At 40.3% G+C, this 13,233-nt stretch overlaps 1 protein-coding gene across 2 annotated transcripts in view; it reads right to left on the bottom strand.

Annotated features, from left to right (window-relative positions):
• Positions 1-13,233, bottom strand: part of RELN (reelin) — a 524,894-nt gene that overhangs the window by 53,209 nt on the left and 458,452 nt on the right. For both annotated transcript variants that reach the window (XM_049641337.1, XM_049641338.1), the window contains exons 44-46: positions 12,453-12,711; positions 11,344-11,593; positions 7,163-7,331 (exon numbers count right to left, since the gene is read on the bottom strand). In XM_049641337.1, the coding sequence (XP_049497294.1) occupies positions 7,163-7,331; positions 11,344-11,593; positions 12,453-12,711 (678 nt within the window). The remainder of the gene's footprint in view (positions 1-7,162; positions 7,332-11,343; positions 11,594-12,452; positions 12,712-13,233) is intronic.

Below are 13,233 nucleotides of genomic sequence, written 5' to 3'. Positions count from 1 at the left end.
ATAATAGTTGAATGATAGTTGAAGCTGGGTGATGACTCTATTGAAGTATAGTTTGCTATTTTCTTAAATTTTGTTATGTTTTAAATAGATAAACGTGAGCCAAAAATAATCTGTGCTCCCTTCAAATTCATAGTAAAATTTTGATTTGAGGATTACAAAGAAAAGAAAATGGTTATCCTATTTTTTGGTAAAATAAGGATTTATTATTTTCGCTGAGAATCATAATTAGTAATGATACTAACAACTACAGTGTTCTGAGTAGGCCTACTGACAGCATTAAAGACTTTGGACCATCCTTCAAATAAAAGGAATTTCCTATAATTTTTAAAACACCTTCTCAAAGGAGAATGACTTCTATTTAATTGTTAAAGCAATCTTAAGAATCCATAGATAGCAATATGGGTGAAGTACAGCCAAGTCTCAAATTCTCTAATCAAATTTTGGCAACAAGATTGACAACAGAGAAACCTTAGTTGGAATGCAGAATTTCTGTAAACAGTTTTATTCTCTGTTGTAGTGGAAATGGAGATAGATTTTATTGTCTTAATGTGCAAATATTAACATATTCAGTATGTGAAAATCAATAGTACCATAGTTTACATCCAACAAAATTATTTTTTTATATTTATTTATTTTTGAGAGAGAGAGAGAGAGAGAGAGCGCACAAGCAGGGAAGGGGCAGAGAGAGGGAGACAGAGAATCTGAAGCAGGTTTCAGGCTCTGAGCTGTCAGCACAGAGGCTGACACGGGGCTCGAACCCATGAACTGTGAGATCATGACCTGAGCTGAAGTCAGACGCTCAACCAACTGAGTCACCCAGGTGCCCCAGAAGAAATTCTTTTATGTTCTGTTGTCCTGAAACACCAACAGAAATTTGGTAAAGCAACAGCAATGATGTTCAAAGTATCAACATGATGCATGAGAAAATGGTGACGTAAGAGAAGTCTAAGGTTTCCTTGACCTGACTGAAAAATTTTAGCATGATGTTCAGCAAAACAAATGTCTGTAAAAAGTCTTTCAGAACTTACTAGAAAACTGAAAGTAACAATGGAGATAAATAATACCAAGGCAAGTTAAAAAAAAAAAAATCCCTCCTTTAAAAAAATGAACTTGTAATTCCCTTGAATATTTCTCCAAGACAAACCCCCAGAATACTACCTTTAGTTATTTGGTTTTCTTAGCAAAATATCTTTTCTCTGAAGTTATAGTTGGGATTATCATTGAAAATATCCTCCCTCCCTAAATCTGTTTACCTGCAAACAGGTAGAGACTCCTCTAACCCCATTCCATTATCCCAATCCTTCCACAATCTTTTTGCCCTTTCTCGTGCTTATCACTTTTCCTGTAAACTTCCCACAAACATTAAGTAGTGTCCATGCTGTGGCTAAAACCATCTGGCTTCCAAAGTGTTGCAGTTAATCTTTAAAGACAGTGGTATTGCTAGGTCATTAGGGCTGGTAGGAGGGAATGGATCATCTTCAAACTGTGACTTAAAATAGCCAAGTCACACCTGAGCCTTCCAGTGGCAGCACCCACCCCCTGCTCTTTTCTCAGTGGATTTGAGTTACCTGCCCTTCTGTTGACTTACCCTCCTTCTCAGGTGACATTTCAAGAACCCATGCTACTTGAGCCACCTGTTATTTTTAGATCTGGGGTTAGTAAACAGGAGGAGGCAGATTCAAATTAGGGGCTATGAAATTGATTTTGGTATCTTCCTCTCCTTTTCAGCCTCTCTCAAGAACTCCTGCATTCTCTCTTCCTATTTCTTCGAGGACTGTATCTCTTAGGCAAGCAATAAAAATGTAGAACTAATAGGGGTGCCTGGCTGGCTCAGTCGGTTAAGCGCCGACTTGGCTCAGGTCATGATCCACAGTCTGTGGGTTTGAGCCCCGCGTCAGGCTCTGTGCCCACAGCTCAGAGCCTGGAGCCTGCTTTGGATTCTGTGTCTCCCTCTCTCTCTGCCCCTCCCCTACTCACGCTCTGTGTCTCTCTCTCTCACGAATAAATAAACATTAAAAAAAAATTTTTTTTAAATGTAGAACTAATATACTGGTTAAGCCCATGGGCTCTGGGGCCAGACAAGCTTTATTTATTTCCAGTATCTTACTGAAAGTTTTCTTTTGAAGGTCACTGACTATCTCCTTATGGAAAAATCTAGCAAATTTATTGTGAAACTTTTTTTTCATTACTCTATAGCGTGTGTCACTGATGGCCACCTCTTCCTACTTGATATTCTATTCTTTTTTTTTTTTTTAACGTTTATTTATTTTTGAGACAGAGAGAGACAGAGCGTGAACAGGGGAGGGGCAGAGAGAGAGGGAGACACAGAATCGGAAGCAGGCTCCAGGCTCTGAGCTGTCAGCACAGAGCCCGACGCGGGGCTCAAACTCACAGACCGCGAGATCATGACCCGAGCTGAAGTCGGACACTTAACCGACCGAGCCACCCAGGCGCCCCTTGATATTCTATTCTTACTTGCTGTTGGATACCACGTTCTTCTGATTCTTCTTAAACTCCCCTGAGTATATCCTCATGGTCCCTTTAAGAACTATTTCCACTCAATCTGCTACTAAATTTAAGGATCCTTCCTTTTCCTTTTGAATGCTCTCCCAAGTTGAACTGCTCCAGTTTTACAGCTTTGCCTATCACCTCTATGCTCATGCCTCCAAAGTTTATTATCTTTCCCTGGGCTCTGAACTTCATATTTCTGTCAAATGGATGTTTCCATTTGTATTTTTAGTCACCACATTTAATTCAGCATCATTGGGTTGAATTTGCCACATTGTCCCTCCTGGGATCAACTTTTGCTTCCTCCCCACTTCTCACCACTCTCAAGGGCTTCAAACTTTACAGTCGTCTCCGGATGGGTGCAAGGGAGAAAAATCTGGTGAGTTTTATCAATTCTTTCTTTGAAATGTCCTGTAATATCCATCCCATCCCCTGCTTGTTAGCTGTAGCCCAGACCCTTGTGACTTCATGGGAGTCATTATCACAATGCCTTTGCCACTTTCTCTTACTTGCCTCTCTGTTCTCCCAATTGTTTTTTTCTTGGAAGAATATTCTCAGCTCGAAATCCACCATAGTTCATTTTTACGACAAGTCTAAACTCCTCTATCTTTCTTCAGTGCCTGTGATAGTTAAGCCAACTCCACTAACAAACAACTTTCCAGAGCATCCAGATATGAGCCCGCTGCCTTCACCAGCAACTCCTGGGCTCTTGCCGGGCTCATGAGCCCTGTTCACATTGTTTCCCTAATTTAGAAATGTCCTTCTCCTTACCCACCTAATTCCTAGCCATCCTTTAGGCCACGACCCATCTCTTCCATGAAACCCTCTCTAACTCCCACATTCAACATTGTCTCCAATTTGTAGCCCATTCCTCATTGAAGCTCTCAATTATATACAGCGTGTTTTATTTTTAAGTTGTCTATTTTTCTCCAATGAGATGGTAACCCCCTCCAGGGCAGGAACTTAAGACAGTGTCCTACCATTACCATGGGTTTGCTCTTGTTAAGTGAGCTTAGGAAGACTTCTTAGTCTGACTGAAGGTAAAGTCTGATAATAAACTTGTGCTATGCTTAACAAGTATGATTATGTTGTTAACTCATAGATGTAAAAATGATTTACATTTTATAAATACTTACAATGTCCCAAACTCATCCATGCACATTGATTAGATTTCTTAAAAGTTTATTTGAGAGAGTGTGAGAGCAAGGAAGGGGCAGAGAGAGAGGGACAGAGAGCACCCCGAGCAGGCTCTGTGCTGTCAGTGCAGAGCCTGACATGGGGCTCGATTTCACAAACCGTGACCTGAGTCGAAATCAAGAATCAGAATGCATAACCATTGAGCCACCCTGGCAGCCCCATTTATTAGATTTTTATATAGCAAAAAGTCTCATTTTTCACATGAAGACCCTGCAACTCTGGGACATGGAATGACTACCTTAAAAGCTCACAGGGCTGAAAAGCTGGAACTCTCCACTAAAACACAATGCTTTCCACTCATTTATTTCTCTCTAGTAAGATCTAACTTAAGCAGTGTATATGGGAGTAATAGAAACTATGATTCGATCTATAGCAGCTTATTTAGGTTTTAACATAGAAATGTCTGGAGCAGAGTGTATTGTCTCTTGTGTTTACTCTCAGGGCCCTCTTCCCAGTGAAATGTAGCAGCATCCATTCAGTTCAACTCAGAAACCACAGTCATCTTCAACACTGCCCCTCCCCTCACCTTCTCACGTCCATTTCATCATTAAACTTAATTTTATCACTTCTATTTCTCTTGAATTTCTCCACTTGTCTTCATGTCTCCTGCACCTTACTCCAAGCTTCCAGCACTTACTGCCTCTAGAAGTCTCCTTACAGCTACTCGTATCCTCCCCAATTTGTTTTCCAGTTAGAATACGCTTTTCTGATGCAAATCTGAGCATGTCCCCCTATTCCTGGGGCACTTCAGCAGGCTTTTAGGCACCTATGTAACCATCCCCAGATCTTCAGTAAGACCTACAAGGCTCTTCATGGTCTCACTCCATCTCACTCCGCTCTCTCTCTAGATCTGATACATTCTTTCAGTGTCTCACATATGCCTGCTACTTCCTATCACAGGTTGTTTTCCTTGCCTGGAGCACTTCCCCCTACTGTTCCCCTAGTCAATTCCTATCCACCCTTTATCTATTACTTCAACTATGCTTTCCTCCAGAAAGTGGTCCTTGACTCTCCTGATAAAGGCAAATCTCCCTAGGACATATCATCTCTCAGCATCATGCAACTGTCCTCCATCAGTTACCACAGTTGAATTTTTTATTTACTTCTGTGATTACTGCTGGTTTCTGGTTAATAGTTCTTTTTCCCACTGGACTGAAAATTTGTTGAGGCAGGGGTAAGTTCATCCCCCTCACACAGACCTAGCATCCAATTAAACACTTCAAAAAATATTTGTTTAATGAATAAGTGAATGAATAATTGCTACTGGTAACTACCGGCCATTTTAGTTTGGGTAATGATTTTGTGTCAATTTGTGGATAACCAACCTCAGTTGACTCTTAACTACCACTGTGCCAACAATACTGGAACCCTAGCCTTGTGGTCCTATGATAAGCGAACAGGTGGACAAAACTACCACCGGCACATTGTCACTCCTCACCCCTACTGAGCAGATGGCTTTAAGTCATCAGCATCATGTTTGTTTATGGTGAAGAGCTACGAGCTGAAATTCTCAATTCTAGAGAGCAAAGTAAACATAGGTGTCGCAATACTTTGCAAATGTGGAGGCAGTTAAGTGAACTCAAGACAAGGAGGTACCACATTTAAAAAGTAGCTGGATATAAGAGCAGATAGAGTATAGCTATGCTAAGTTGTGTGTGAGACAAAGTGTTCTGAGTCTGGCACACTGTTCTCCTCATCTCTGGCATAGGGCAGAGCACAATAAGAAGTAGGTCTGGCTTGGGCTCCATCCATGTGCATTTCTGTCTGAATTATCTAAAAGCCCTTGTTACAAGGCAGGACCACCTTTAAGACCACTGTATAACAGGGGCTTTGAGGGTAGTACAATAAGCAGTGCATATTTTCAATATGGTAACAAGAGGAAAGGGATGCTCATCAGATTTCTCAACTTATCATTTGAAAGGGCCAAATTCTTATGGGTAGGTGCAAAAGACAATTAAAAGATATATTAAAAGAGGAGGAATAATTACCTTTCTTGAGTAGAAAAGTCAAGGGTATAATCACTAGCTGGAGTAAATCTTAGAATGTCTTTTATTTGCAAAATGCTACCAAGTAGCAGGGTAATAATTCACAGAATTCATAAAGCCTTAAAAGACTGTTGCCTTAATGGAGTTTTTTTTTCTATTTTACTTATTAAGATCACCTTAATAATTCATGCATGGCAATACCTTTAACGAGCAACAAAATCTCACGTATCTCATTTAAACTTGGCAACTCTACTGACAGTTAATATAGTCTCGTAGCTCTGAGCCAGCAATTGTAGAGGGGCCTTAGGCTGTTAGTAACTGAAACCATCTCATTTATGATAATCCCAAGAAAAGTTATGTCCTAGATGAATAGTTGAATTTTATGATCATTTGCTAGGAAGATTTATTCATTCTTCATTTGTGGGGAAGCGAGGGACCAATAATGAGCCCAAACTGTAACTCCCGTTCCACATAATTGCACTGGTTGCTTTGCTTCTGTCTTAATGGCAACAACTGATTGCCATTTTTTTTTTGGGGGGGGGGAGGGAACAGAATTTCCCATCAAGATTTTAAAGCTTTCCTATGATTAGCACCTCCTTGGATAGTGAAAAGAGAGAGGGTCAGGGAACACCATCCAGCAGGCAAGGTGAATTCTCTGTATAACTCAAAGCACTTTCCAGGCAATTTTATTAAGCCACCACCATTTCTTATGGACTCAATGAATGACACATTCATAATTGTTTTTCATATAAAAGAAGCTCCAGGTGGTAATTCTCGAGATACTGTTTAAAATAAAATTTCAAAAGCAGACAATAATTTTAATACACACTTATTTGCTCTATCTATTGATATGACACCACTCACTGCTGTACCTACAGTAGTCTAACAACAGACTCCATTTAAACCTATTCTGTATGCAATGTGCCTGTTTTAAATTTAAGTGAATCAAGTCGGAGACTCTCACTGATCCATATACTGTTTTCTTGCATATGCCATTCTTTAAAAATGTTAGAAATAAAAGTCAGTATAGGCCTGGCTTTTGGGAAAAAAAAACAGAACAATGTCACCACAAAAACTGGCTTCTATTTTGCTTATTTTTTTTTTTATTCCTCCTTTTTTTAAAGTAAGCTCTACACCCAGCATGGGGTTTGAACACAAGACCCCAAGATCAAGAGTTGCATGCTTCACTGACTGAGCCAGCCAGCTGCCCCTTATTTTGCTTATTTTTAAAAGTAAACTCCATGCTTTGTGTGGAGCTCAAACTCGCAACCCCGAGATCAAGAGTCACATGCTCTACTGACTGAACCAGCCAGGTGCCCTTATTTTGCTTACTAAGATCACCTTGTTCATTCATGGCTGGCAATACCATCAATCAATAGCAAAATTGCATATATCTCATTTAAACTTGTCCTAAAAGCTGATATGACAAATTATATCAGATTTGGGTTCACTACATGCAGAAGCATCCATACCTGGTATAGGGAGGGAGAGGCAGAGTGATTCTGGTCCATTTGTTGAAAGTGTCTGATACCAGGATCCGCTGCAGGTGATAGCGACTGCATTCAACATTGGTAGGTAGACAATCCCTTACCAATGGGTGCCATGATAATCCAAGGTCTACTGAGTATTCCAATTCAATAGCTGAAACAGGAAACACCATTCTGAATATCAATACATGTATGTAGACCCAGGAACGGTAAATACTTATATCTTCTTATGTTTTAATTTCACTCAGATGTCAATTTGATTTTTCCTCAGTATTTATGTTTCCTATTTTGAAATGTTTCCCGGTTTGATTTTTCCTTCCATACAATACTAGTTATTATTTTTCACTTTCCAGATTAAAATAAATTTTCTTTTAAGGGGGTATGATCAAGTGAAACATAAATTTTCCTACATCACTCCTTATAGTGAGAAACTTTCAGAACAAGCATAACAAAACCATTGTTTATATGTAGTTAAAGCAACAGTAATGATAGTTATATATATATATTTATTGTTTAATCTAATAGTTACAATATATTATAAAATTATACAAACTATATATAATTTGAGGTACTGTAACTATATGGTATCTATTTAATAGTTAACATACAAATACAAACATAGTAACCATATATTTTAATGATTACTTTTTAAAAAGTTTTAAAAAACTGAGCAACTTTCCCTAAATTTGACCATTCAATAGGGATCCTGACCAATAATGCCAGTTTTGCTCCTGATACAGGTTGAACTTCTTACAAGTTGCAAAATCTCTTTCGCTCTTATCCTGCTCTGCTGTGTTGTGGAATATACTGGGAAATAAGAGAAGTATCAGGAGGGACCTGAAGGACATGTAACTTGTGCCAAAGAAGGCAGTCAGGCTGTGGGTCTATGAAAAGATACTTTTCTTTTTCTTCTTCTGAAAAATTCAACTTATGTTCTATGTTTTGTATTTCTCTTTAAGTCTTTAGAAACTGCTTCAGGCCCAACCTCCGTATTGAAATTGCTTCCTCTAAGGCCGTGATTCTCAATCTTGGCTGCACACTGAAATCACCTGGGTACCGTTAGAAACTACTAATGCCAGGGTCCCACCCCCAGGGATTGTGATTTCACTCTTCTGGGGCACAGCCAAGGTATCATGAGATTTAAAGCTCCCCAGGTGATTGTCATGCACAGCCAGTGTGGGACCACTCACTTCAGGGAGGTTCCTAGCAACCTTTTCTAGTTAAATACAGTGGTTCATCTCAGTCTTCATTGTTCTTGTTCTTCCTACAGCGTTGGATGTTATTGATTATTCCCCAATTCTTGAAACTTTCTTTTCTTTTGGAGGACATTATTCTGAATCTCCTCTCTTACTTTCCTGTGACTCCCGTGCTAACTAGCCCAGCTGTGGGCATTCTTCCAGACTCCATTTCTGGTCTTCTGTTTTATGTATATACTCCTTGGGCTTCAACTATGACCTGTGTGCCCAGATTTGCCAATTTTATGTCTCCAAGCAATTTCATTAATTCAATAAATGTTTGCTCAGCCTGGCATTGCACCGGATGCTGGCCTATTGTGGGTGCACAGTATAGAAAAAGTTCCTGCTTTCCATATTGTAAGTCCTCTTCAGTCAGGGGATCTCCACTAAAAATTACTTCTAGAACTTGTTGTGATGAGCATCGGGTGTTATATGTGATGAGTCCTTAAATTCTACTACCAATATTACACTATATGTTAACTAACTAGCATGTAAGTAACTTGAAACAAACAAAAAAATAAATAAAACGACTTCTACCCCAACTAAAGAAAAACTCACCATTTTCCCTAATAAATAAACATCTTTTCTTCACTACTAAATTCTTTTCTTTTAAATGTTTATTTATTTATTTTGAGAGAGAGAGAGAGGGAGGGAGGGAGGGGGGAGAGAGAGAGAGAGAGAGAGAGAGAGAGAGAGAGAGAGATTGCACAAGCAGGGGAGGGGCAGATAGAGAGGGAGAGAGAGAATTCCAAGCAGGCTCTGGACTGTTAGTGCAGAGCCTGATGCAGGGCTTGATCCCATGAACTCTGAGATCATGACCTGAGACAAAATTAAGAGTCAGACACTTAACTGACTAAGCTATTCAGGTGCCCCTCTTAACTACTAAATTCTATCAATGGCAATGCTTTTGCAATTGTTTTCTGGGTTCAAAATTTATAAATTATTTTAGAAATTTTACTCTTCTCTCTTCTTTACCCTCTGTGTTCAAACTGTCAGCTGGTTGTGAGATTTTCTGCCTCTTTCCTTTTTGTTTGCATTGTCTCACATCAATATTATCCATCTTATTTCTCTTCATGCCACCTCCTCTGGAGATTACCACTGAGGCTTCCTTATTGGGATTCTTGCCTACCCACCTTCATCAGCTTTTGGGCTCATCTCCCAGAAACACACCATGCTGCTTCTCTGCACTTGAGTCCTTTTATTCATGTCCTTGTCAGGTACAAATTCTTTTTTTTAAACTTTTTAAAACATTTTTCAAATCTTTTTTTAATGTTTATTTTTGAGAGAGAGCATGAGTGGGGAGGGGCAGAGAGAGAGAGAGAGAGAGGGAGACACAGAATCGGAAGCAGGCTCCAGGCTCTGAGCTGTCAGCACAGAGCCCGATGCGGGGCTTGAACCCACGAACGGTGAGATCATGACTTGAGCCAAAGTCGGATGCCCAACCAACTGAGCCACCCAGGTGCCCCTATAAATTCTTGTATGTGCCTTGTAAGGCTCTTCTTAGTTGGCAACTCTGCTTATCCATCTCTGCTTTCGTCTTTGATTTTGTCATTTAGTTCAACCTTTCTCAAGAGGCTGTGCCAGCCTATAGTAGAAAGTACACAGGAGGGAAGAGTGTCAGTCCTGGTGCTAGTGCAGGCCTATTGTGTCATAGCTTACCTCCTTGGGTTCCCATCCATTTCTTATGCTACTGAGGGAGTAGGCATCTAGAACCTTACCACCCTTTTCCATTTTCAAAATCAGCACTTTCCTCTCCTCCACTAGATGCAAATATTGCCTGTTCAGGCAGGTCTGCTCATGGCTTTCAGCATGGACTAGGAGGACCCCCACCTCTGTCTCTTTGCTTATGCTGCCAGCCTAGCTTGGGGTGTCCTTTCTTCTCTATTCACTCTTCAAATCCACTGCAACCATCAATGCCCACTTGGGACAGCTTCTTTGTGAAATCTTCCCAAACTCCTTGGATTGGCCATCCATTGGTCATCTCACTCTCCTTTGAGCTCTCATCACATTTGGGATCAGCACCAATCCACAGAGCACTTGACTTTGTCATTTATTGCACTCTAACTTTTGGAAGTATCCCCTCAACTAGACCTATTGAAGACAGATGGGTACCTTATACTTTTCCATGTTCCACCCCTGCTGACTAGGTTAGTGCTGACTAATCGATCCTGAGGTAGAAGCTGCACTTCTGGGAGTCCCCTTAAGATATGTCCACTAAGTTCAAACTAACAGAAATATGAAAAATCTGGATTTTGTAAGACCTTGGAAGTAACCAAATTTGTCAGATGTTGGCCCCCCAGAATCTAAAACAGAACAAGGTCCTTGTGAACATTCTAGTTTGTATCTCTTGGAGGAAGAATGATAAGGGGTGGTAAAAGGCTGGAAGACTACCAGAATCCCAACAGGTTTGCATTCCAGTGAAGGCTCCAAGTATGCAATGATGTCAGTTTTTATATCTCCTAGGATAGGTGTGTGTGTGTGTGTGTGTGCAAGTCATGTGTGAATAGGAGTGTGTGTGTATACAACCTTGAGGATGCAAACTGGTCACAATGAGGGTGGCCTAGAATATGCTATGACCTAGAATGGCGAAAAGTATAAGGCAAAATGGGAACAACAAAACGTCAATTCCTGGGGAGTTGGAAAGAAGACAGTAACCAGACTAATCTAAAGCCCTATGAATTAAAACCTATGCAAATGCAAATTTATGTGTAAATCCTATGGCTTATTCTGGCATTCTCTATGTGATGAGAGTTATAATTCTGCAAATCTGATCGTACAAGAAAATTCTGGATTTTCCAACAAGAGATAAATTAGGGGTTATTATATCTATCTATCTCTATCTATCTATCTGTCTGTCTGTCTGTCTGTCTGTCTATCTATCTCTACCCAGAAATGGGGTAATGTTCCTCTACCCGGAAATGGAATTTTTACCGTAACAGGAGTCTGTGACTGAGCAGGAGGCAGCGAAATCTATCTGCAGGAATGAATCCTCATTCACAGCAATGTCTGTGGTGACCACATAGCGGGTGCTGGCCTTTTCAATGAAGACTAGGGCATCTCCGGTAGAGCCACACACAGGCATCTTGGTGCCTCCTGGGTGAAGCAGCCATTTCCTACTATCCAGGGTTGTGAAATCATCCTCCAAGACTGTATTACCAGAAATATTTCCTCCAATAAGAATCTGAAATGTATTTTCAAGAAAACAAATTTTTAATATGGTTTCAAGAGACAAGAAGAGTTCCGTCTTTTTGTTTGTTTTTATCTGTCAGATTGCTCAAAACTGGCATCATACAGCAAGCATACTGTTTGGGGCCTTTCAGAATGCTTTTGTTTATGTGGTCTGCTTGCCCATCTGGCAAGAAGCTACAGAAAACAAATTGAAGTATTGACAAAACCATTCACAGCCTTCATGGGCCAAATTGTGCCTTTGGAAACTACATGCACCCAAGCTGGGAAAGCAAAAGTTGGCTTACATGTGATTATTTTCCATATGAAATTTCTATTTAAGGACAGTTGTATCCTAAAGCATTTCAGTTCCAATTTTTTGCATGGATTCTATCATTTGTTAACAGGTTCTTTGGGATCTATTTGATATGCATTTTATTATGTATGAAGATCGTTTAGAAGTGTCCATGAGGCTGTTAGGAAGATTTACTTATTTCTTCTTCAAAGGCTAGGAACGAGGATTTGTAAACTACTGCATGTGGTACCAGTGCTAATTTGCACATTTTCCTTTTAAGAGAATTATAACCTCGCATCACACTTGATAAAGTCCCTCTATCCATATGGCAGAATTCTCTATGAGCAGGACCTGGGCCTTCTGTTGTGTTGCTGGTTTTTATAGGCTCAGGCAATTGAAGGAAAAGAGAAGGAAAGGAAGCTAACTGCCATATCTAATCTAGCTGTATGCCCTTGGGCAAGTCATTCAATTGTTGGTCCTGGGCTTCCTCTACTGAGCGAGCGGGCTGGACTGGATGCTTTGTAGGCCACATGCAGCTCAAGTGCCAAACATTACAATAGTTAATCCTGAGTGGACTGACCTGGTCGATAACCCAGGGACTGTAGAAGTGCCCATTTTCAGATGGTTGCCACCAGCGGAGGCGAGTAGAAGTGGAACGGGCCTTCAAGGGTATCTCCAGGGCAATGTACCTGCCCACGTTGCTGGAGTTGCTGAAAAGGAACTCTTGAAGGAGGCTCCATGAGAGGCCACCATTGAGTGAATACTGTAGAAGCACGGGTTGGCTCCTGGGGTCAGGAACACCTTTACCACATCCCAGCCTCATGAAGAACTGCACAAATCTGACATGAGTAAAGTTTACTGTAGATTTTTTCACTTCAGTGAGAAATGCACACTATTAACATAAGACAAGCACACATGGTAATACGGGGAAAGTGCACGGTTTTAAAGAATATGATGATTTAACAAGTGTCTAAAGCAATCATTTCAAATCCCAATTTTCCTTGTTAATGTAAGGGAGTTAATGAAATGAAAAAAAGGCAATTCTGTACTCAAGTTTATATTTTGTACCCTTCCACAGAGGAGAGTCTGAGGGAACTGAGCATTCCCCAATCCTGTTGCTACTCTATAAGAAGATGGGAGGGGTCCAAAGCCTCTTCAAGTTTGGGAGTGTGTATTGCTATCTATTTAAGACAAATTTGTCCTTAGTATCTGAAGCTGGAAGAATGCTATGAATGTAGTTTATGCCGTTAATTGGCGAAGTCATCCATTTTCAGGTCTTACCAGTTTTTCAGATCTCATGTTATTGGTTTTGGGGAGACACATTTAAATTCAGCAGTTGTAGCACCTCTTTGTGAAAGACC

Source organism: Panthera uncia, chromosome A2 (genome assembly GCF_023721935.1).
Source record: "Panthera uncia isolate 11264 chromosome A2, Puncia_PCG_1.0, whole genome shotgun sequence".
In the NCBI taxonomy this organism is placed as follows: domain Eukaryota; kingdom Metazoa; phylum Chordata; class Mammalia; order Carnivora; family Felidae; genus Panthera; species Panthera uncia.
The sequence above is the reverse complement of the archived record's forward strand: the minus strand, read 5'-3'. Positions and strand labels throughout refer to the sequence as shown.